We start from the raw sequence: 26,392 nt of genomic DNA on the forward strand, positions 1-26,392 counted from the left end.
ATTGAAAATCTTATTCTAATAAAAAGGCCCAACAAAATTCAAACACAAAGTTTTTGGTTGGACTTTTTCAATTTCATCCAATTCATTCTGTACCTGATAATGTGCTGTTGTCATGCAACCGCTTTACGTTGACTAAATTGGTAGAAGGAAAAAGGCAGCAAAATTACAACGATGAAACTTTAAAGTAATAGCCTAGAAAATACAACGTCGTCATTTTTACTAGTATTGTATCAACTTTTCATTTTATAGAATATAGAATGACGCCCATCATAGCGTTAGAAGTAATGGAAGTAGACCATTGCATTGTGTACTGTAGAGTAGCGTATACTGTACTGCATATAGAATTATTGCTTATGTTAATATTCGTAATGTAGATAAAGTTAGATTAAAACGACACGTACAATGTCCAATGATATCATTCATACAACCTATATTTCATCTTGATAAATTGAAAGTACTCCATTTGCTCTAATTTGATCAAGATAGGAAACGTAGTCAATAAACTTCACGCAAATTGGTTACAAGCTATAAGCAAGAAATATTAAAGAGGAAGAAGAGATAAACATAATCGAGCTTTGACAATTGATTGACAATCTATTAGGTATCTTTGAAAATTAATTTTTATCATGTAAAAGAAATTTTGAATAATGTCGGTCACCATCATTCATACATAAATGATGCAACTTAATGAAATATGGTAACCAACTGCTACTAAATGTAATTATGAAAGCATACGGTACTAAGGTGTATATAGCTTCGTTACATTGAAATCGTTCTCACTATTGATGCTATTGCATTAACATTATACTCAATATAACAAATTGTTGTAGGATCACCACCGTTGAAGTATGCCGATTCCAATAGAACAAAGAGATTCGATAAGAAGTGAAGAATCAACAGATAACACCTTACAGCCCATTTCCATGCAGAACTTAAGCAGTAACAATGAAAGAGAGCAAGATAACATCAATAATTTAGAAGGTCAAGAATCGATTCCAACACCGACTCGGAATTGTTGTGGCATGCCTAAATTGTTCGATAGAGCAACAGGAAATATCTTTATGCCCCAATTTGATTCGGAAATATTAGAGAAATCATATCGCCATGCAACATTTATGCAAGCTAAACGTCATGTTCAATACGCCTTGTGTTATATTCTATTAGCTTGCGCTGTTTGGATTGCTTATTTTGCAATTGGACAAGATACCGATTGGATTGGCTTTTTAATTACAGCCTCATCGTGTTTTGCTGTATCACTAGGTTTGTTAATGATGACCTGCTACATCAATCGACCAAAGCACCTTAAATGGATTTCTTGGATATTAGTTGTCATCTTATGTGGTTGTTCAATTGCTGCTAATGCTGCTGGTGGTTCTGACGATGCAATACGTAGTATGTCACCAATAGCTCGATTTACTGTCACCGCAGAAGTATTACTCATTATTTACACTGCTTTACCGATAACCCCACTCATTTGCTTAGTAATTGGCGTTATCTTCTCTATTGTACAATTAGTCGTCAATGTCTTGTTACCACCGGGAAATTATAATGCCTCTATCATTATCAGTTGGGTTTTCCTACATTTATGCGTGCATATTTTAGGCTTTCATATATCTATAGTGACAGAAGTTAGGGCTCATAGTACATTTTGGCGCGTATGCCAATCCATTATTGCTAAGCAAAGATTGGAAAATGAGCGAAAGTTAAAGGAAAATATGATCTTATCTGTAATGCCAAAATTATTTGCTGATAAATTTATTAAAACCGAAGATGAAAACAGTCAGATATTATTTAAGAAAAGTAGCGCATTTCGTGAGTTACATATGATGAGAATGGACAATGTTAGTATCCTTTATGCAGATATCGTAGGTTTTACTCGTATGTCATCGAATAAGAGAGCCGATGAATTAGTATCACTGTTAAATAATCTATTTTCCAGATTTGATGCATTAACCCAAAAACATAATTGTGAAAAAATTGCTATTTTAGGCGATTGTTATTATTGTGTTTCGGGTTGCCCAGAAACTGTTTCAAGTCATGCTGATGATACAGTAGATATGGGCTTAGATATGATTGTTGCTATCCAAAAATTTGATGAAGATACTGGTAACGATGTCAACATGAGAGTAGGTGTCCACACTGGAACTGTTTTATGTGGTGTTTTAGGTGTTAAACGTGTTAAATTTGATGTATGGTCCAATGATGTATCATTGGCCAATACAATGGAAGCTGGAGGTGAGCCTGGCTTCGTTCACGCTACTCAAGAAACTTACGATAATTTAAGCCCTGGTAAATATCGTATTAGAGTGGATGAAAATCCAGGACGACGTCGTGAAGGCCTGGCTGGCATGACCACTTACTTAATTAGTGGCAAAATTGATAATCAAAATGACCCATTATCATCATTAGATAAAAATAGTAATAATAATACTAACAAAACAACAACAACAACAACAACAATAATAATAATACGACGACTAACGGCACTAGCACTGATCATTCAACGACTAATCACGACGGTAACAAAACTGATGACGTTCAACGTAACGACAATGCTAACAACATTTTTAACGGTACTAATGTTGATAATACAGTTAATAAGGCTAGCAATCAAGATAATCAGAACGGACAAAATGATGCTGACTTTAAACGTCAACATCAAGATAAGAACACAGACGCTATATCAACAGGTAGGAATATCAATAGCGATAACGGTATCAATATTACTACAAATAAAAACAACCAAGAGCTTAAACCATCGGATAGATTACCTAACGCGTTACTTCATCCTGTACGTCCATCAGCACAAAAAACTTCTAGAGCCCCTTCATCAGGCGTTAGAACATCATTCTCTAACGGTGGTAAAGCAAATTCGCCCAGTGGTATTGATAGTAGTCGGCCAAGCATAGATATTAGTACACACCGTTCTGGGAGCACAATCGAAGAACGAGATACTAGTGATGTACGATTCAATTTACCGCGTGAATCGACGACTTACGATGCCTTAAATGTACCTGGAGTCGGTGCTGGCACAAGAAGAACGTCAAGATCGGCTTACCGTCGTTCATCACATAGTTCCATATTTAGCCGATTAATCCGAGATAGATCCCACCGGACAGAAGATGACAAACAATTGGCTGATCTATTAAGAGAAGAGAGAGCCGACGAAACATATTTTGTCAAGACAAAACTGAACCGTTTAACTTTATTCTTTAATACTCCTACTATTGAAACGGAGTATAGGCGAGACGGTCTTGCTGATTTAAGTCAACCATTTTCTAAAATGTCATACGGATCGTTAAGATATTCATTCTTCTTAGATACATTAATATCAATATCTACATTTGCTATGCTATCTGGATTCTTGTTTTTAGTAACCGATGTCGATAAACTTGAAGCCTGGACTATAATCTTCATTGTCGCAGCTGTATTAGAAATTATAATCTTTATTACAGCTGTTCTATTAGCCTTTACTAACGTATTACCTCATAAATTTCAACTAATGTGTGTATCATGGTATCCACGCCATATTATCAGTTTATTATTGGTGATCTTACCAGTCTTGATCGTTTTTACTGATTTTACCGATTGTTCTCGTATTGGAGATGTAAATGCGTTTCAAGCTTACTGCACTGCTGCAACAATTATTATTGTTCATCATTGCAACTTTATGAGATTATGGTCTATTGCAAAGTCGGCTATTGCTTGTTTGGTAACTGTAGCTCTATTGCTTACGGTAAAATTAGATTATTGTGTACCGAATCCAAATTTGATATCAACAGCATCACCATTGACGACAACATTGCTATCGACTGTCTCAGCTGGAACGATATCACCAACACAGTTTGACAAGTGGAAAAATGAGCGAATCCTAGATGTGATATTATTGGTTATTTTAGTAGTTTTCCTTAATTGGCTCTTTGAAGTGGCAGTTAGAGTCAACTTTAATAGCAGTTTGGAAGCGATGAAGCACCGGAAAAAGAATGCAGTTTTAAAAGATCAAGCGACCGATTTATTGGCTAATATATTTCCAGATCATGTTATTCAACGTCTAAACACATCGCAATCGTATTCACAAAACATAGAAAGTGCTGGAGTTATTTTTGCTTCTCTAGTCAATTTTTACGAATTCTATTCTGAAAATTTTGCCGGTGGGCAAGAATGTATCCGTGTTCTCCACGAACTAGTTTCTGAGTTTGATGAACTATTGGATAAAGAGGAATTTAAGAAAGTAGAAAAAATTAAGACGATTGGTAGTACTTTCATGGCGGCTGCTGGACTCAATTCCGATCAAGTCGATGAAGAACCAGACCAGTAAGCAATACCATGTTAATGTTGAATGTCATGTTATGTTTAAATTTAATTATCAATCATGGATCTCTTGCAATTATGATCGATGTTAAAATAATGCAATAAACTTGGTTGTTTTCAGGCACTTATTTGACTTAATGGAATTTGTAATTGCAATGCAAGAAGCTGTAACGAAATTTAATCAAGATATGCTACAATTTGATTTTATACTTCGTGTGGGCTATAATTGTGGCCCTCTAACTGCTGGTGTCATTGGAACTTCAAAAATGATGTATGACATTTGGGGCGATACAGTAAATATTGCTAGCAGAATGGATTCCACAGGTACCCCTGGACGAGTACAGGTACGAATTAATGCGAATATGGCGTATTGACAGCTGACATAAAATCAAGTATAAATTACGCTAGAGCATTCTAATGTGACAGGCTACACGCTAATATGCATTAAACATATGACATAAAATTATTAAATTGATAAATTATGTGATCAATTTCGTTAATTGATTACCCAACAACTGAAAATGACCTTAATTTTCGTATTATCGCTATGCAACTAACTGACCGTATTAGCATAATAGTTATCGAAAATTACTTTGTCAAATTCTGTTAATCCGATTGTTACATAAGCATACCAATAAGTATTCAAATTCCATGTTATACAAATTTACTTTCCGATATTTAATTAAAACAAATAACCGCTACCCTCACACCATTTATAGGTCAGCGAAAGAGCCAACCGTGTGCTGCAACCAAAATTCGACTTTGAATATCGTGGTCAAATTCAAGTCAAGGGGAAAGGAAATATGAGAACATATCTTTTGAAAGGCCGTCGTACGGACTTCGATATGATAAATTAAAAAATTTCAATTACATGATAGAATTTTAAGTAGGTCGTGCTATTGGCGGAGTCCTACCTATTTTTTTTTTAATTTTTATTATTACGATAGCCTTTTCTTTCGTAAAATTGCCCTTTTTAATTAATGCACACCAGATCTAATCTATCAAAACTATTTTAATTAAATGTACAGTGAATCTTCATTATGCCAGTCAATCGTCCTTAGTAACATGCGTATATTTTGTCGTAAGTTGTTTGGTATAATGCCGTACTTTACCATGTTAATATTTAAAAATGAAAGGTGGTATCATCATTACGATGTCTTTGAATAGAATCGGTTATGACCGTAGGTATAAGTTAAAAGATGTCTCCAATGTTTAGTTGGCATTATATAATGCATTTTTGGCCAGTATGAAAAGAAGAATAGAAAAGAAAGGATGCCGCTAGTGCTCTTCCTTAATTAATGTAAGCTCTTCTTGCTTTCCCACTTTTGTTCATTACTACAGCTTTTTCAAATTTTTGTGTTTAACAAATGTATTGAAATACATGTATAGCTCAATTTTTTGGTGTTCTTTCGTCCTTTATGCATAAAATTGTACCTAATCTTTCTAAAATTTCGGATCGAAAAGTGACTGATTACGATTTTATTATTTCGGACGTTATTATAGATTCGAATCTAATTTCGTCTACGGCGTTATTACTACTATTGCTATCTTTAGTCTCGTATATTGTATCAGTGCAAACTGTAGTTATACGTTGTATAACTTCCTAACAGTATCTACTGTAACTTGGCGATAGTCATCATGGTCATTTTGATATATGTTGGTAGGCTATAATGTTGTTGCTAAAGCTTAGCGGTTACAACTTTGCTGCTGTAGTATTGTATCTTAATTACTAAAAACCCTTAGCATATTACTTGTGGGCATAACATGAAATCGAAGGATTCATACGCATACATAGTTTCATGTCTGTTATTTGTTGTTGTATCCATCGATTTTATAACTGCAGTTTGAAAAGCTGTAATACATCTTTTATGGTTTTAAATCTACTTGTTTCAACTAGGTATTATATGAGTGTATGTAGTACGCCTTAAATTTTCATATCTTGACTTGTTAAATGTCAATAAAAGCTTGTTTAACCCCAATACATTGAGGTCAGCGTATCCTATGTCAAGGTTGATATTCTTATTATTACAATTACTGTACTGTACCTTGTAAATCACCGAAATTTGGATATATTGTACAGTATAGTTACAGCTCTTTGCTATTATTCTAGGTGTATACGATTCTTTATTTTGGAATTGCTATAGTTGTAATTATTAATAATCTATTAGAAGATATATGCTGTAGTACTGTACTACGAATACCTCTAATAATAAAAAAGATATCACAAATCTTGATTCTCCCGGCACCTATACATACTGGTAAATCAGCATAATTCACAATACTGTTAGCATTAGTTACGAGCTAAGAATATTTAAGCTATTTATCACGGCTTTCCAACCACGATAATGCTTGTCCTGCTTATCGGTATCGATAATATTTTGTTCAGATTATAAATATTTTAATTCTAAAGTTGTCATCCCTAACTCTACCGTGGTCACTATTAATTTAGTAAACAGAAAATATTAACATTCCGATAGAATAAGATCTAGCATCCAAGTGAGGGAGGGGGCCAAAAGCCTTTTTTCATATACGCTAATTTTATTGTCATGACATGCTAATATTCCCTCATACAATTAATTACAAGTATTGGACGTTAGTAATAAAGGTGCATTGTTACGGTAGATGCTGTCAACTAGTTCTTCGAGAGACATTCAAAATTATCAATTATCTAACATTTAATGACCGGAAATCAGCTATATTCCATTAGATACCCTATTTTTATACAAGTTACCCGAAAAATTAGTTGTTGCTACTATCAAATTAGTTAAAGCACATGTATTGATTTTCAACAAATTGAGCAGTACATCTATCCAGTCAAGCATAATGAAACAGATATAGCCATCGTACGTTATTATATATTACATGCTCGCATACAGTAATAGTTATAATAAATGATATGCAGGTGCAAACTATAAATGATAATATAAAAAATCATGTAACCCGTATTACTTTAAATTATGTTACATTCCAATATTTATAGTTTCCCTGTTTGTAGTAGGCGTAGAGCTTTCTGTAAGTTTTCTATTGCAGTTGGGGTGTCTTCATATTGTAGAGCACTGATAGCATAGCGACAAAATTTCTGTGCTTTATCGCTGTCTTGCGGTGACAAAGTAACGCCAGTATTTGAACTAGTCGGGGCAACATTGACATTGCCAGTCGCTGCTGCGGTGTTGTCATAACTTGAAGGCGTTGGCATAGTATAATTCTGTGTACTAGGTTGTTGGGGTGGAAAATTTGCTTCATTAAAGCTAGGATTGGAAGGTGACGGCATATCATACTCAGTATTAAATCCAGGGGCAGGAGGATTTGATGGCATGTTTGTATTGTTGCTAGTAAAGCTATCAGAAGGAGGGGGTACTTGATTGAAATCTCCAAATTCACTAAATGGGTCATCATCTCCACCTACTGGACCAGGTATAGGTGCCTCACCACTTTTTAGACATTTAGCAATATAAGCTGCTTTCCATTTAGCGTATTTTTTGTTTCTTTGCACCTATTTAAAAGTGATCAATCAAAATCCATTCATGAGTGGATTGATGGCAAGAAACTAGATCATTTGTGAGGCAGTATTTAATTTAATGTAGCTATATTCAACTTATTTTATAAATTCATGAATAAGCTGACAATAAAGTATCAGGGTATTTATGAGGGAATGTTCAACTGTAAATTCATGAGTGAGTTGATGACGAAGCGTCACGGCATTTGCGAGACACTGGCCAACTTATTTTATCAATTTATGAGTGAGTTGATAACGAGACATTAGTGGATTTAAGAGGCAATGTTTAGAGGTTATTTTGTAAATTCATGAGTGAGTTGATGACGAAGTGTCAGGGCATATGCGAGGCACTGGTCAATTTATTTTTATCAATTCATGAGTGAGTTGATGACAAGGCATTAGTGGATTTATGAGGCAATATTTAGGTTATTTTATAAAATTTATGAATGACTTCATGACGAGGTATTTGGAGGATTTATGAGGCAATATTTAGGTCATTTTATAAAATTTATGAATAGCTTCATGACGAGGTATTTAGAGGATTTATGAGGCAATATTTAGGTTATTTTATAAAATTTATGAATGTCTTCATGACGAGGTATTTAGAGGATTTATGAGGCAATATTTAGGTTATTTTATAAAATTTATGAATGTCTTCATGACGAGGTATTTAGAGGATTTATGAGGCAATATTTAGGTTATTTTATAAAATTTATGAATGTCTTCATGACGAGGTACTTAGAACATTTATGAGGCAATATTTAACATATTTTATAAATTTACGAGCGGGTTGATAATAAGGTATTAGTGTATTATTTCGAGGCAATGTTTAACTTGTTTTATAAATTCACGAGTGAGTTGATAAGAAGGTATTAGGGCATTACGAGGCAGTATTTTAACTTAGTTGATCAATTCATATGTGAGTTGATGACAAGAACATTAAAGTGTTTATGAAGCAATATTCAATTTAACTTATTCTATAAGTTGATGAGTGAGCGATAACAAGACATTAGGGCGTATGTAAAGCCATGCTGAATGTAACTTATACTATCAATGGATGGGTGAGATGATGATGGCAAGGCATCAAGGCATTAATGGTGCAATATTCAATTTATGGTCACTATTCATCGTCCAATTGAAGGAATTTTATTTCTTGTTGACGATGATGAATCGCAGTGGAAAAAATTTTCCACACTTTTCAAGGTGTATTTTTTCATGTGGTTATATAAATGGATGAGGATGTTGACAAGGATGGATACCTTTTACCTTTTACTGTACGACATCGAATTTGAAATTTATTCAGTCATGAAGCTATCTTACCTCATCGGTCAATTCACCAAATAATGTCAACATTTCAAAGATGAGCGAAGCTGTATAAAAGGCTTTGATTACATTCCTATTATAAGATGATATTCTCTGTTATAGCGATATTGGATCGATCGAAGCGTATTATTATTATTATTGCTTTCGTTTACGCATTACTTATTAAATCGAGACGCTCTATCTTCTGTATCGGCATGTAGAAATAGTTTCATAGCAATATTTTCAACATGAGCCTGGCCAGCCACTTCGTTGGTTATTGCTTCGTTACCGCTTGATTTAATCTAAAAGAAGAGATCAACATGAGTAGTACTCGACTTGATTGTATCCGTTGTTCATTATCCATGACACTAGATTATTTCTTACTCCTTCCATTCCATCCATCAAGGTCATTAAGAATTTTTTCACTTCGATGTTTTTAGTGCTTTGTTTCAAGCCATTTTGAACGACATATAATTGGGCTATGTGGGAAAAGCGAAGACATCATGATGCTATCATGGATAACTCTATTCATATTATCTTATCCTATAAGTATTCTTGTAGCTTACCATAGTAGCAGATGACAGGATCTCTTTTGGAAAATTCCAAGCTAATCTTGTAAAGAGGTAAGAGAGTTTTCAATTCGGCTGGGCACTGCGATGCCATTTTGCCTTGGCTTCTGCTCTACTAGTCCCAGTCCAGTACCGCTTGGAGGAATGAAGTGCAAGCGATGACGTCATGGAAAGATGCACTTGCGTAGTAGCGTGAGATTTCCGAGCAGCTGGATAGTACGACTATGCTCGAGCTTGATTTTATGTAGTCCTGTACCAACATTGGCTACAGTTTCAGTACTATGGCTAGTAGTATGGCTAGAAAAATGATCAACTTGGTCACTTGGGCTTGCGTACTGTCTAGTATTGGAGTGGTGCACTTTGGCGGTCTCTACTTGAGGTATTTTACCTTTATTTTTAGGCAATCCTGTGTACAGTAGAGTAGTTTGCTGTGCCATCATTGGATTTCTTTCTTCTTTCTTTCCTTTTGATTGACTTCTACAACCATATTACAAACTGTCATGGACGACGCTACAGTGTACAGTGTACACTTGTGCTGGAACCATCCTGTCGTGTACTGTACACTTTACACTGTATCCATGGTTGTACATGCGTATGGGCACTTAACCCAGTTGTACAGTTACTGTATAGTACTATCTCCAGTGAATAGCAACATGCGCATTGAAGGTTGGTACTAACCCCGATTACTCAGATACTCAGCGTGCATAGCTTAACACGATGATACATTATTCTAGGAGTCTGTACCTCCAATTTCATGCGATTATTCAAAGAGTAAGACGTTGCACCAACGCAATGAAACTGAGGTACTACCGTCTAAAAGCTTTTTTCTGACTTGCGTCCATCTTCCTGCTGTGGCAGCCGACCACGCATGCGTATCGCCAGCAGCCTTTGTATTGACTGACTTCAAACACTAGATTGCTCAACCTGTCTATACCGTACTGCCAGCACAGTACAGTAGACAGTATGAGCAAATCTAGTAGTCAAAATTGCCAAGAATCTGCCATACAGACGCTAGTATCTAGTTTAGTACAGTACTATACAGTACAGTACAGTCCAGTCCACTACAGTACTCAACATGGTGAATGTACTGTACAATGTATTGTAACCCATTGTACTGTACAGTCACAGTACATCATTTCATTGTAGCTGCATCCTCTGACCTGTCGTGATTACGTGAAGAGTTGCAGCGAGTGCGCAAAGCATCCAATTTGGCGGGTTGACAGCAAGTACAGTACATTGTACTGTATACCAAGAATCTGCCCATACAGACGATAGTATCCAGTACTGTACTGTAGACTACACGAGATGGACTGTGGGTACCCACTTCAACCATCATTTCATTGTCTCTGCATCCTCTGACCTGTCGCGATCACGTGAAGAGCTGCAGCGAGTGCGCAAAGCATCCAATTTGGCGGGTTGACAGCAAGTACAGTACATTGTACTGCATGCCAAGAATCTGCCCATACAGACGATACTACCCAGTACTGTAGACTACGCGAGATGGACTGTGGCTACCCACTTCAACCATCATTTCATTGTCTCTTCTGAACTGTCGCGATCACGTGAAGAGCTGCAGCGAGTGCGCAAAGCATCCAATTTGGCGGGTTGACAGAAAATGAATGTACAATGTACAGTACGCTAGTACAGTACATTGTACCGCATGCCAAGAATCTGCCCATACAGACGATACTATCCAGTACTGTACTATACTGTAGACTACAGGAGATGGACTGTGGCTATCCACTTCAACCATCATTTCATTGTCTCTGCTGAACTGTCGTGATCACGTGAAGAGCTGCGGCGAGTGCGCAAAGCATCCAATTTGGCGGGTTGACAGAAAATGAGTGTACAATGTACAGTACGTTAGTACAGTACATTGTACTGCATGCCAAAAATCTGCCCATACTGTACAGTACAGTACAGTACAGACGATTCTACCCAGTACTGTAGACTACACGAGATGACTGTGGCTACCCACTTCAACCATCATTTCATTGTCTCTGCTGAACTGTCGTGATCACGTGAAGAGCTGCGGCGAGTGCGCAAAGCATCCAATTTGGCGGGTTGACAGAAAATGAATGTACAATGTACAGTACGCTAGTACAGTACATTGTACCGCATGCCAAGAATCTGCTCATACAGACGATACTATCCAGTACTGTAGACTACAGGAGATGGACTGTGGCTATCCACTTCAACCATCATTTCATTGTCTCTGCTGAACTGTCGTGATCACGTGAAGAGCTGCAGCAAGTGCGCAAAGCATCCAATTTGGCGGGTTGACAGAAAATTGCACAATGTCCGCATCAGACGGGCCAGGTAATGCAAACTTTTTTCTTCATTTTTAGCGTCTAATCATGGCCATTCTTCCCCTAGCCAATACTGCCATCTTCCACTGCTGTTCTTCATTCATCATGACTAGAAATACTGCCATTTTTGAGCCAGTTTACTCAAAATGTTGTGGTGGATGCACCACTTCATCAGACAAAAAACCCATCAACATTAGGCTAACGTAGAAGAATACAATAGCAATGGAGACTACTCCACACTATAATGAATGATTCTTGTTCACAACCAATGGCGTTTAATCAGTCAGTGATGGACAGCAGCCACTAGTCAAGAGATGGCCATCCATGGAACATGGTAGTCTTAGGGAAAATTCACTTTCTACTGTTCGATTTCAACTGGGTGATGATGATTTTGTCCTGAAAAGGACCATTGAATAGAGAGAGTGTGTAGACCAGGGACAAGATGGCCTACAGAATAGTCCCACTAGTGGTTGCTACTGTCGCTTAGCCCAATGTAGTCAACATCCAAAAGCTACTGTTCTAACTGACTTCCAATTCCAATACTAGCTATCATGGATTGCCCGTAAAATATCTCTTGATCGCTAATCTAATTTTGTTATGATGATCAATAGATAATTACGACGAAGTAGTCGAGGAAAAGGCTGTCAACGAAGAATACAAAATATGGAAGAAGAATACACCATTCTTATACGATTTAGTCATGACCCATGCACTGGAATGGCCCAGTTTAACCGTTCAATGGCTTCCTGATGTCACTAGGTTAGACGAGATAGTATAACTGTAGCTTTAGCCAATGTCACCACTTGCAATACAATCCAATCGATCTTTTTGTCATGCTACCAATCTTTTTTATTAGACCTGAAGGAAAAGATTTTTCAACTCATCGATTAATCTTAGGAACACACACGTAAGATCATCTATTATCACCACAAACAAACTATTCATCATCAAAGTCATGGACTACCTTGCCATACTACATAAAATACCTACATTGAATGCAAGAGTAATAGTTCGTTTGACTAGTAATATCGTCAAACTACTGGACGATATCATCTTATTCCATCAATCTTATAATAACAACTGATGGTTATCATTCAATAGATCCGATGAACAAAATCATCTCATCATTGCTAGCGTACAATTACCTAACGATGATACCCAATTCGATGCCAGTCATTATGATGGTGAACGTGGAGGTACTTATTACACATTGAGTTTATCCCATAGCTCAACATGACGTTGACTTTGATCCTGCTAATCGTCCCATCAAAACGATTAAAATCTCTCCTCTACTTCTTCTATTTTAGAGTTTGGTGGATTTGGCTCTGCTAATGGCAAAATCGAGATTGATATCAAAATTAACCATGATGGTGAAGTCAATAGGTAAATGGCACCAAAAAAGCAATTACAGTATCCATGCTTTTGAAAATATTTGAAAGGAAAAAAAAACATCAAACTTGCTTCCATTTCAATATCAATGATATTCTTAAAAAAAGCAATTAAAGAAAGTATCCATCCTTTTCAAAATATTGCAAAGGAAAAAATTGTCAAACTTGCTTCCATTTCAATATCAATGATACTCTTAAAAATGCAATTAAAGAAAGTATCCATCCTTTTCAAAATATTGCAAAGGAAGGAACAAATTGTCAAACTTGCTTACATTTCAATATCAATGATATCTTAAAAAAAGCTTTTAATGTATCCATCCTTTTCAAAATATTGCAAAGGTAAAAAACATCAAACTTGCTCACATTTCAATATCAATGATATCCTTAGAGCTCGCTTTATGCCTCAAAATCCATGTGTCATTGCAACTAAAACTCCAACCGCTGATGTTTTGATATTCGATTATACCAAGCATCCTTCTAAACCAGGTATGCATTTTACGCTTAGTCCATATCAGAAAACAGAATGTGTTTTTTCTATAAAGTAAATCACAAGTTATATAATTGATCAATGGTTTAATCTCACTGTTAATTAGACCCCAGCGGAGAATGTGTACCTGAGATTCGCTTGAAAGGCCATCAAAAAGAAGGGTATGAATTTTGTAAAGGACATACATTAGCAGAATAGCGTAATAAGAGGATGCATTGCACTTAATTGCTATAATGTCTTCTCTAGCTATGGTTTATCTTGGAATTCCCTCCTAACTGGCCATTTATTAAGTGCTTCTGATGATCAGGTGATTCTAAAATTTCTTGCACTACGTCTAAAGATACACAACTAATCGATACCTATGAATTGATATTATCCTTATAGACAATCTGTTTGTGGGATATTTCAAGCCTTCCAAAGGTAATCAAGTGTGAGTTAGCAAGCGAACGACTTACCAATCATGACTAATCGTTTGATGGGATTACTCTTTTTCAGGATTGTAAAGCATCTGATCCAAAAACTATTTATACCGGTCACACTAGTGTTGTTGAGGTAACTTAAAAATTAATAGATTGATTCGACGTGTATCTTTCATTCTTGGTTATTCAATTTTAAATACCACATCATACTTAGGATGTAGCTTGGCACCTTCTTCACGATAGCATTTTTGGCTCAGTTGCTGATGATCATAGACTGATGATGTAGGTTAAATTAATCAATCGTAATGACATCTGTGCACACTGGTAGCTATGAAATCGTTGCGTATGTTGTATGCTATATTGACATCATCTTTTGCGCTTGAAAATAGTTGGGATACTAGAACAAATAACCATACGAAAGCTAGCCACATTGTAGACGCTCACACTGCTGAGGTATGAACTGAAAAATAATTTCGCTTGATAAAAGATACTTACGAAGTAAAATATACATATAGATTGTAGTAATACTTTGAATACTATTAGGTCAATTGCTTGGCGTTTAATCCATTCAGCGAATACATCTTGGCAACCGGATCGGCTGACAAGGTAAACTTATTTGTAATATAGACATTAATATTTTCAACAATAACAATGTCCTGTAATTCTTGTCAATGAATTACAGACTGTTGCCTTGTGGGACATGAGAAATTTGAAGTTAAAGTTGCATTCTTTTGAATTTCATAAAGATGAAATATTTCAAGTAAGGGATATTAACCGATAATACAGTAATGGACTACCTATGTATAACTTTCTCCTATGTTAATGTTATGCTTTATAGGTTCAATGGTCGCCTCACAATGAGACGATCTTAGCATCTAGTGGAACAGACAGAAGACTTAATATTTGGGACTTAAGGTACATTATTTACACGATAAATAATAATAAGGCGTTTTACATAGAGTTGGCCAAGGCTTGATAATCAAGATAAATTTACATTTATGAAATTTGTAGCAAAATTGGAGATGAGCAAAGTGCTGAAGATGCAGAAGATGGCCCACCGGAGTTGCTTGTAAGCTACAACCATGGGTTGATAAGGTCATTTTTGTAGAAAACTGTACTAACAATCTAAAACGTCTATTATTAGTTCGTCCATGGCGGTCATACTGCCAAGATTTCCGATTTTTCTTGGAATCCTAATGAACCGTGGGCCGTTTGTAGTGTTTCTGAGGATAATATCCTACAAGTTTGGCAAATGGTATGTTGATTAGTTCTACACCAATGTCCTTTCTTGTAAATTGGTACACATTGACTAACATTATTTATTTAATGATGATTTTCTTTGAAGGCGGAAAATATATATAATGACGAGGAATTGGATTCCCCTGCAATTGAACAAGAGTCTAACGCATCTTGAGGGTCTTTGGAACAGTAATATTATGCTCGATATACTTCCTGTACAAAATACCTATGTACCTTCTCATCTATACCTGTCGCCGTAGCAATAATGTTCTACTGTTTGTATTAGATTACATTCTAATTCTCGAAGATTGGTTACTGTGGATAATTTGTTCTATGTTTAACAAATAAAAAGAGATTGGCACATAAATTGAAAGAGCTTTCTCTTGCCTTTCTGTAAAATGTGTCTGGTGACATGGCTGTACATTTTAGTGTTATAGACATCAGAATATTACTTCATTGTTATCGTTGTCCTGATGGAAACTCTTTTATTTTGCAAAGAGAGAATCTAATCGTCTATAAGTAGTTTGTGATGCCGTTTAAGTTAATGCATATTGTATCACGCCATACTTGTTATGGATTGTATTTACTGTACGTATGTATGGCAAAAAATACCAACTGGATTGAAATAATTCATTACAGTCAATTTTATGTCTAGCTAATAAGGTCCAAGACGTTCTTGCACTTGTAGACGACTTCCTATTTGGTGGATGTTCTCATTTCTACTGATACAGGCACAAAGTATTGTAAGTAAGTGAACTGTCACTATCGTAGAAGAAGCCTTACTACGAATGAAAAAAGCTTACAGGGTTTTCAATAGCTGATAGGAATGTCTAATTGAAGATTTGAGCACAATTTAAATAAATTGAGGAGAAGCTTTCTACGTACAGTATGGAAAAGCTCTTTCCAGTGCTCAGGCGCTCCTGTATACAGTATACTGTTTATTACAGTACAACCATGCCATTTGAAGTCTAGCTAAGGCCATGAAGTTCGTACACAAGCAGATGATTGCTATTTGGCCAATATTTGTTGCTATTATTTTGGCAAGGATACTGTCGAGTTAGGCCATTTATGTTGATTTTCTGCAGCTCGAGCATGGTCCATTTAATGTATAGCTAATAAGGTCAAGGCGTCAACGGGATCAACTTTGATCCCGTTGCTGTACTTGCAGATGATTCCCCATGTAATCGATATTGGTTGATATGATTACAGTACTTTGCTTATAGAAGTGTAGAGTATCTCTCGCCCTATCTCCTGTCGTAGAAGAAGCCATTCCGGGGATTGGAAAAGCTCTTGGGATTTTCTATATTGCCCAGGTGCAGTGTATATCACTATTCATTTGAAATGTAGTCAAGGCCAAGAGGTTGCTGCACATGCAGATGATTCTTATTTAGTAGAGCTTTATTGACGCTATTCTCTTGGCCATCATCGAGTTTGGTAATCAAGGTCTAATCTGTGGAAGAAACTCTTGCCTAGCATCTGTTGCATGGGAAAAGCTGCGATCATTTTTAGCAGCTATCCTATACTCCACCTTGATAATATATTCTCTCGTCTAATTAGCTGCTAGCCGAATTTAGTATTGATCAAGTAGGCTAATAGCTTTTTCGTTTCTTCCACCCTCTCAGCAGTCTAGTCTACAGTACATGCTCAAACATAAGCCACAACAGGCAGGAAATAACTGCGATCGAGTAGACCAAGTCGAAAGCAAACTCAGCTATTGACAGACTCGAGACGGCTGGAGGCTGGAGCTAATCGTCCACACCTGATGAGAAAAAGGTCAATCAAGGTCAATTAATGCCAACTAGTCTTGATCTTTGATCCTTCAATATTGGCAGAATCTTTCTTTCTACCTAGACATCATCGATCTTGAAGTATTGTATGATTGCTGGTTGTTCCTTTACACCTTGCATCATCGAAATTAAAGGGATCAGCCATCGATTCAGCAGGATATTAACTCATGTTTAGTAAACTCTACCTATCGTGTTATGAGCATGGCCATAACTGGAATCCCAATTGTAATGCTGTGGCATGGGAAGTTTTTCAGTTGATTTTTTCAAAAGCTCTCCGCTTGTATTCGTCAATTCATGTAGCTGCCCATCTGGTTAGAATAATCTCGGTAAGTTCTCCATTGTAGCAATAGCAGGAGGTACATGGATTACATAACATGATTGATGGCGGATACGGGGCTGGACATGGTCAAGCATTTTTTCTTACAAGTTCTAGGTCAATAAGTGGCCGTATATCCTCGATCAGAAAAATAAATGATGGCAGATTGCAATCGAAAATAACATCTTATCATTGTCACTATATCATCGCCAAGTCTTCAACTTTCAGTCGACCAACGATGCAGTTTGACTGTAGATCTAGACGATATTTTATGGATAGTATGATTTATAGTGCTTGCAGATGATGATGAAAGAATATCAAGACATCGCAGTAGCACAAAAAAAAATACTGGGGTGATGATCCATTTGTAACCGATTACTTTATCGTCCGATTTTCTACCTTGTACGGTAATAATAATATCGTCAAGCTCTCGCTCAATCGAGCAACTAACAGACGTTCTACAGTATAGCAAACTGTAGACCTATTCTACATTCGATTGATCCTATAGGATGATTTAAACAGCACAACTTAGTCGTTGTAGACTGGTCGCAGATGATTGCTAGATACGCCAAGTGGTCTACTGTACCTATGACCTCTCAAGTAGAAACACCTTCCTTAACCCCTACTGTAAATAAAAAAAAATTGCATCGTGCAGAAGATAGCATGCATTTTAGATCGCTCTTTTCTTTTTCTCAATTTCTTTTACTGAGATTTTTATTGAAGAGATTTCTGACTGTCTATTCCACGGATCACATAGGATGATTTAAATAGCTTAAGCTACTGTAGTCGTCGTCAACTTGCTGCAGATTAATGACTGTATACAGTACATATACACTATAATAATTATTATTCTGGCTTGGCATCCTATGCCATCGCAACATCATTGCCAAGTTCTCAGCTTTGCGGAATGCGACTGTAGGAGTAGAATTTGTGGTCGAGAATAGGCCTATCATACTGTGTTCTACATTTGATTGATCGCATTTTGCAAAATGACCGATTTCGCATCCGTTCTCGTTCATATATACAGTATGTATATATACGTGTATAAATATATTATTATGGCTTGGCATCCTATATCATCGCAACATCATTGGCAACTTCTCTCAGCTTTACAGAAGGCGACTGTAGGAGTAATGTTTGTAGTAGAGTATAGACCAGGCATAGACCTACTCTGCTGTTTTCTATATTCGATTGATCGCATAGGATGATTTAGTTAATAAATAACACAAGCTAAGCATTGTAAACTTATCGCAGATTACCTGATATTCGACGTCATCGTAACATCATTATTGGCAGGTTTTTAGCTTTGCAGAAGCCAACATGGCAGTACTATTTGCTGTAGCGTATAGACCTAGTGTCTTCTACATTCGATTGATCACATAGAATGATTGAAATTGCTTAAGCTAGTCATGGTAAACTTGCCGCAGATGATTGCTTGACATCCTACGCCATCGTAGCATCATTAACAAGCTTTCAGCTTGACAGAAACCGACAATACTGTAGAGCATACCTCATGTATTCTACATTCGATCGACGGCGTAGGATGATTTAAATAGCTTAAGCTAGTCATGGCAATCTTGTAATAGCTTATTGCCTGACTTTCTACCTCATTGTAATATTAATGGGTAAATTTCCAGCTTTAGAGAAACCAGTAGTCCATCCAGCAGTACAATACTATCGGGGACTATTCAAGTAAAAGTGTTATCCTTTTCCACTGTCTACTCCTCCTCTCTCTCTCTCTCTCTTCCCTCTCTTCCCTCTTTCAGCTTTACAGAAACCAACAACGAAGTATTTTATGCTGTAGAGTATACGCATGTAGACCTACCCTACATTCGATTGCTGGCACAGAATGATTCAATAGTACATGCTAGCCATCATAATACTTGTTGTAGATTATTATATGACATTCCAAACGTATCGGGATAACTTTGCCAACTTTTATGCTTACAGAAACCGACGGTAGCGTACTGTATCCTGTAGGGTATAAACCTATTCTACATTCTATTCATCATATGATCCAAATGGATTGTAAAGGCGATGATTAAAATGATACTGGGCTGGCCATAGTAAAAATGGCTTCATCAATCAGAGTAAATTATAACAGATTCATATCTGACATCCTACTACGGCATAATATCGCCAAGTTTTCAGCGTTAGAGAAATCAACAGTAAAGTACATGATAGACCTATTCCGCGTTCTGTTGATGGTATACGTTTTTAATACTGATTGGTTGTTTAATGATTGAATAATATATCAAGGTTACTACTCTCTCGTATCCACACGACTGATCAATAGTATTTAACAGCTGATTTTGGATGGAGTAAGATATCAAAAAGTAAAGCAATGAAGATACTGTAGTTTGCATCCAATATCCCTCAGCTGATTGCATAAAATAGCTCCTAATGATCATTACTGAATCATTCTAATCACAAATTATTATCATTTTTAGAATCCATCGGGAGTATGGAAAGAAGGGATTGGTCGATTTCTGCTCAAATTAATCTCTGCGATCTTACGTTCCAGCCTTTTCTTGGGCTTGAATGGTTCTTTATTTATCGTCTTTTTTTGCCGGTTGAGGTAACAATCTTTAAGATAGTCACTATGTCGACATACTATTAAAATTGGATTTTCAGAGATTATCATGATTGACACTGAAACCTCTCCTATACTATTTTAAAAGTTGCGTTGCATCTTAATGACCTGTCCTAGCAGAACTATATAACCATCCGTTCTAATTATTGTGTATTTAACTTGAAGATCTACAAGCAATAAAAAATGGTTTGTTTTTTATCTTACCTATTTCAGAGGCTTATTAGGATATTTTACCTATCCTACCATCGCTTTCTTGCCTGGTCTACTATCGAGTGCCATAGCAGTCCAGTTTGAAAGAGATACTAGGTATACACCTTAAAGTACTTTTAAGATGATCAACGGACTGTCATCAATACTTTCCAATTGAAATGAACACAATATAAAATAATTTATCTGGTATTTGATGTCACTGTAGTCTAGAATATCGTCTTTTCGTCTAATTTAAAAATTTCCAGAAAAAGGAATCGAATTTTGAAAAGCAAATCTTCACGAATTACATATTGTAGTACAATAACCTGACCGTGAAAGAATATATTTAACCGTTCAGTATTATTAGACTTGTAACAGGAGTATTGAATAGCAAAAGGCCAAATTAATGAGTGCAATCAGCTAATTTATTAGGGCTACTTTTAATCAGTCGTGAATATAAATTTGATATCGACTGCTTTCTAACAGTCGATTTGATATCGTAACGATATCCATCTATTATTGCTATGCCATAACCAAAGCTTCGATGGCAACTTGGATTTAAATTGGAATAAAATACGATAGAAAAATGTACAGTAAAATTCGTAGTACTCAGCTGTTTAAAAGTAGATTTGCGTATGTAGTCACGATCATCTTGTTACACAATCGTACGATTGTGTGTTAGTAATAAATCTTTTTATACCCTTGAAATTTGTTAATATGACGTTACTATTATTAAAACTCATAGCAGAATAATCTATCCATTTTCTATTACGTTTAGGGTACCTATGCTTGCTTTGTACCTGACTAACCTGGTAGGCAGTGATAATCATGCTAATAATTCTGTACTGATTCTCTGAATAGTATTTTTAAAATAGAGAATAACTACCCTTAAACTGATAGCTTTGATTGCATTGAACAGTTATGTAAATTTCACGTTATACTCACTTCGTATGCTAAACTATTTTCTACAATAGTCATTAGGAACATTATTTAACACTCTTGTATCGCTTGGCATCACTAATGGCATACCTTATGGAGATGTAAGTATGATACACTATTTTGTAATGGATGTGATGAATCCGCTCATATGTAGTTCGAAGTTATCTTATAATAAAATACCCTTACTATAAAATAGAATAACTCCTAGTAGAAAAGAAGTTACTGTAATCCTTGACAAACTGATTTATATCGATAATATTCTTCAGTGCATTTAACAAATTTACATTATAGCAATCAACATTATAACAAAGGTTTTTTATCTTATATTAATAACAGGTTATCATCTTCTGCATAGCTACTGCTAGTTTAATGTATCTTTACAGGTAAATGCCCAAATAGTGTATTGTTCTGTTCTATTCCACCTGGATGCTATAAAACAACTTGTAACCATAAGACAGACATTTCAATTAATGTGCTGTATTTTCTCTGTTGCAATTACTAGAAAACGTGTTGGATTAGGCCCATCATTAAAATCATTAATCAAGTATAATATTGCTTACACGAGCATAAGCTATTTCAATAAAGTTACTATCGATTTACTGATATGGACTACGTTGTAACATTAATCTGATTGAAATTATTACCATTTACAGATTTTTCATCGGCCAAGATAAATACGAAGATAATCAACTTAATGTTGAACCTTACAATTTACCGGTCATTGGATTGATACAACAATCGTATGACGGATATATTTTAATATTTAAATTGGACAGTTTTCGAAAGATATTAAGTTAATAATGCTGTACTAATACAGTATTACTCCGATCTTATGTCTCCACTTTAGTATCAATAAATTGTATAATTATCCAATCCTTGGTAGGATTACCTTTACCCTTCAGGTATTATATATATATATATATATTAATTATTGATCACTAGTGGCGATAGTTTGTTTGACAAGAAATATTAAATTACTATATTTACATAATTTATCTTAATAATGTATAGGGTTTCTTGCGAGGATTTTCCACTGGCTTTGCTATTTCCTCGTTGTTTGCAATTTTTAAAAATATGAAACAGTTGGGTCGCAATCCAGGTACACTAAAACTACGTTGTTGTATAGACTTAACTGTAGGTTACTATCGAATTAACTAGCAATTTTAATGCAATTGCAGCCAGAGTTATTCAAGCCATTTTTAGCAAGAAAAATATGGGTTTACCAATGTTTCTGGGCTCCTTAGTTGGCATATATAAGGTTCTGAAAAATAGCTAATTTTGATCAAGCAATAATAGCAAGACGTAGTTTCTCACTATTCCAATGCGTTTATACTAACTGTAACATTATCATTTTTTAAATATTCTTACTGATACCCTAGGCCGTCACTTCATTTCTACATTGGTTGCATGGAAAACATTCTGAATGGCATGGCGCTTTAGCAGGTAATCATTATCTAAAGAGTCATGTTAAAAATAAGTTGAATACAATGGTGATTAAACCTACGGCTGTAAAAAAAAGTAACAATTCCCTATTCGTATTCTAGGTGGCCTTTGTGGTACTTCCTTAGTATTCTATAGAAGTGGTACTATCGCATTATATTTTATACTTAAATCACTAGAGGTAAACTTGATGATGTTATTTCTTTCTATTTGGTGTCATTCTTTAGCTATTACAATAATAACTCTCATACTGTGCGATTTGACTTTATTTTTTAGGCCTATTATAAATTAGGCATAGATTATGGGCACCTCCCCAGCATAAAACATTTCGATATTGCCCTATACTCACTTGCAACAGCAATTGTTTTCAATTATGTAAGTAGCACATCAGTACAGCGATAACGTGAAAAATGTGAGCTAACTATTTATTTCAAAATCAATTTTAAATATGCAAAAATATTAGGCGATTATATCCCCACAATATTTGCGCGGAAGTTACCAACGTTTCATTGTTCAGGTTACCAAAGACAGGTACGTCTAACTAAATCCAGTAGTTATACTGTTTGAATAACATAGTGAGTCAAACTATAAATGTTTATGTGGGTACATGAATATTATTGTTATGGTATAAAACATTGTAGTAGTTAAGTGTTATTCGATGGCTCATACATAGATTGTTAAATTAATTCATAATTTTTTATTAATTAGGGTTACTATAATATCCGGAAATATGACTAAAGCATTACAAGCTGCATTTGCTAAATAATCTACTGTCATCTATTGTCTTCTTTAGCACTACTGATAGTTATTGACATGTAAATACGTATTAAGTAGGTGTTAAATAATTCATTGCCTTAATTTTTAACGTTTTAGTCATTTAAATTTGATTTATTGGAATATTGGTAAATTGCTTTATAGCATGCATTGTCGTCTAGTCCTATGGAGACGTATGAAATTATCACTGATTGCTTAAAGTACGAAATAAATCAGTCAGGCTAAAAGTTATGCAATTTGTTCACCCTAATAATATACGGCCTGTTTTCTGCTTCAGTTTGGAATTATTCGATAGATTTACAGATTTATAAATGTATGGCTTTGTTCTTGTACTCTAATTAATCAAATATTAGTTGATTATATTTACAAATGTAATTATTTTCTCTTTTAGTTAGTGCGTTACAATACCAAATACATATTATCGATGAAAGTCGATAATTACTATCTTAGGTATAATGTGATGTGCAGCTTTAATGTATTCGAGAATGAATAGGATTTAACGGAAAGCATTTCTACTAATAACGAGTGCAGAAACTGAATAAAAATGTCCTAATGACGCTTTTCTAGCAACTGATACGCTACCCATGCTTATAATATAAAGTATAGTAGCCATAAATTTCTTATATCTCAATAAAATTCTAGTTTGCATATTCTGAAATATCTTTATAAATCAGACGTCCAGTAAAAAGTCATTCGGAAAAGATTTTATTTAAGGTATATGTTACAATATGTATAACGTTCTCGTATTATTAGAAAAGTAACAGCATGACTAAACTCCTCAATTATAAATGCATGAAATTCCACACTGAATTTTCCTGTAGAGATAGCTCTATATTCCAGCTAATAATTCCAGCATTTAATATCATTTCTCCTTCATTAAATATTTCAAAACAGAGCTGCATTGTTAGTTTGATTGATTGATTTTGCGTTATGTTCCTGTTGAGATTAGATTGCAGTCAAGCTATAAACTCATTAGAACAGAATATCTTGAACGATTTTTATATTAATTTAATGAGTTGGTATTATTTTCTCCTTCACTGTGTTAAAATAGAATTATAGATTTATTTTAACTGATTTTACTGTATGTTTTCGCTGAAATTTGATTGTAGATTCAGAATCTCGAACCTATAGCAATTGATTACCAGTCTCCGTTACTTTAGTACAAAATGATAATTCTTACACTATAGTAATTATTGACTTATCGTAAATATTTAGGTCAAATGTAATGTAGGTATTTGATCACGAATAATTACAAGTATACAATATACTAGAATAATTCATGTTAAAATGGCTATTAGCTCCTGTATTGAAGATTTAGGTAAAATCTTGAGATATTCGATTGCATCTGAACGTACATTGTACAGTGATTTGTGAGCTAATGTTATTAAAATTATAATTATTAGATTGATAAGTGACATTGATTGAATATTGCAACACCTAAGCATAATAGAATTTATTTAATATGTTAAATATTTCATGTTATAGATGTGATTAGGCGATTGGGTAAATTATCGAGATCAAGTTTGAATAATCGTCATTCTTCTGGGCTTACCTCACAATGGGGTTGATCGAGATAATAGTGTTTACTATCGACTCCATCGAATATGGGAGATTTAATGATATAACCTAAAGCAATAGTAATCATCTTACATTGATCATGTAGCTCAAGAAAGTTCTTCTTTACAATTAAAGTTATCAAAATTTTTTACTTGACGGATGCTGGAGCTAAGTCACTTCTATAGTACTAAAGAATTTCTACCCTAAAGTTCTATGTCACATTCATAGTATTAACTGTAACTGAGTCAGGAGAACTCCGTGATAGCATTAGAAAGACACTTAGGGGAATAAATTACTTCGGCGTGACTCTGAACATCATGATGCAAGATCTAAGCCATCTGTATCTTTATAGCCTATTTTTTACCGGTATTAAAAATAAAAAGCATGGACTTGCTGGCATAACTTATGGCCAAAAGAGACTTGGCAGCCAGTGTTGGCATTATTTCTGCATCGAATCGTACAAAGATTGCATAGAGAATAACAGTAGTAATTTCAAATAAAGCCACAAAAATGGCCAATCTACGGTTTAAAAATATCATTATCAATTGATATGTCCTAGATATAATTAACGTAGATCAGTGAAAGTTTAGCTAAGTATTCTTCATTTATTCACTATGATTGTGCGGGAAATCTTGCTACTGAATCCAGCTGACAAGATCGAGCTAAGGACAAGAACGTACAGCTGATAGATTTTTTCCTTCAGCTTGCTTGGTTGCAACGGATAAAATGTTTGTTGTGAGGTAATATTTTGATGTTACTATCGTAGGTATAATGGAGATTATTATTTTAAGGGTTAAGAACGCCTTTAAACTAGGCAGAAATCATCAACCTATTCCTTACCTCCACTCTAGGCTCATAGGCGAAGAAATACTCTAGTATCTGAGCTAGATTCTAATTATAAAGAAGTAGGCTGGCAATAGTATTGCAAGAAGATAGAGTTAATTATTATTTTTTATAGCCATGAATAGCACAATAATCTATCCTGCCACTCAAAGTTGAGAATAAAATCAGGCATAATAATAGCAACAGGTATCTAATACAATCTCCAGCTTGGCTGCACGCGTATTATGACCGTGCTAATTGATCTTGTAACTACATGATTTCGATATTGCCTACTCTATTATCGATCATCGCCAGCATCGAGTCCCTCCTTAATTGAATGCGATTATACTACTGTAGCGAAGAGCATTATTGAAATGGAGATATATCTAATTAATATGTAGTAGTGTAGTCATGCCGTATAATGAATTGGCCATATATATATATACCATCTAAAC

General features: G+C 35.2%; 4 protein-coding genes across 4 annotated transcripts; 3 read left to right on the forward strand and 1 right to left on the reverse strand.

Moving 5' to 3' along the window:
• Window positions 1-1,022: 1,022 nt before the first annotated feature.
• Window positions 1,023-5,168, forward strand: TRIADDRAFT_31746 (uncharacterized protein; the record flags this gene model as incomplete). The annotated part of the gene is made up of 4 exons (XM_002116893.1): window positions 1,023-2,418; window positions 2,691-4,314; window positions 4,433-4,655; window positions 5,031-5,168. 4 exons carry the CDS (start codon window positions 1,023-1,025, stop codon window positions 5,166-5,168), a joined length of 3,381 nt encoding a protein of 1,126 aa, XP_002116929.1.
• A 2,117-nt stretch (window positions 5,169-7,285) lies between these two features.
• Window positions 7,286-9,772, reverse strand: TRIADDRAFT_31759 (uncharacterized protein; the record flags this gene model as incomplete). Its single annotated transcript, XM_002116955.1, has 5 exons — window positions 7,286-7,804; window positions 9,128-9,203; window positions 9,290-9,400; window positions 9,477-9,588; window positions 9,676-9,772. The coding sequence occupies 5 exons, from the start codon at window positions 9,770-9,772 to the stop codon at window positions 7,286-7,288; spliced, it is 915 nt and encodes a 304-aa protein (XP_002116991.1).
• Window positions 9,773-11,975: 2,203 nt separating this feature from the next.
• Window positions 11,976-15,695, forward strand: TRIADDRAFT_60968 (retinoblastoma-binding protein 4; the record flags this gene model as incomplete). The annotated part of the gene is made up of 18 exons (XM_002116894.1): window positions 11,976-11,997; window positions 12,599-12,746; window positions 12,844-12,894; window positions 13,089-13,183; window positions 13,295-13,370; window positions 13,764-13,861; window positions 13,969-14,023; window positions 14,109-14,169; window positions 14,247-14,282; window positions 14,358-14,414; window positions 14,496-14,563; window positions 14,671-14,734; window positions 14,825-14,887; window positions 14,964-15,041; window positions 15,120-15,196; window positions 15,293-15,350; window positions 15,426-15,536; window positions 15,627-15,695. The coding sequence occupies 18 exons, from the start codon at window positions 11,976-11,978 to the stop codon at window positions 15,693-15,695; spliced, it is 1,287 nt and encodes a 428-aa protein (XP_002116930.1).
• A 4,000-nt stretch (window positions 15,696-19,695) lies between these two features.
• TRIADDRAFT_60969 (uncharacterized protein) lies at window positions 19,696-23,550 on the forward strand (the record flags this gene model as incomplete). Its single annotated transcript, XM_002116895.1, has 14 exons — window positions 19,696-19,830; window positions 20,074-20,201; window positions 20,430-20,522; window positions 21,184-21,217; window positions 21,380-21,445; window positions 21,681-21,727; window positions 21,998-22,061; window positions 22,356-22,443; window positions 22,523-22,602; window positions 22,724-22,787; window positions 22,889-22,965; window positions 23,061-23,159; window positions 23,248-23,315; window positions 23,493-23,550. The coding sequence occupies 14 exons, from the start codon at window positions 19,696-19,698 to the stop codon at window positions 23,548-23,550; spliced, it is 1,101 nt and encodes a 366-aa protein (XP_002116931.1).
• Window positions 23,551-26,392: the final 2,842 nt, after the last annotated feature.

This window comes from Trichoplax adhaerens, genomic scaffold, assembly GCF_000150275.1.
Source record: "Trichoplax adhaerens TRIADscaffold_19 genomic scaffold, whole genome shotgun sequence".
Taxonomy (NCBI): domain Eukaryota; kingdom Metazoa; phylum Placozoa; class Uniplacotomia; order Trichoplacea; family Trichoplacidae; genus Trichoplax; species Trichoplax adhaerens.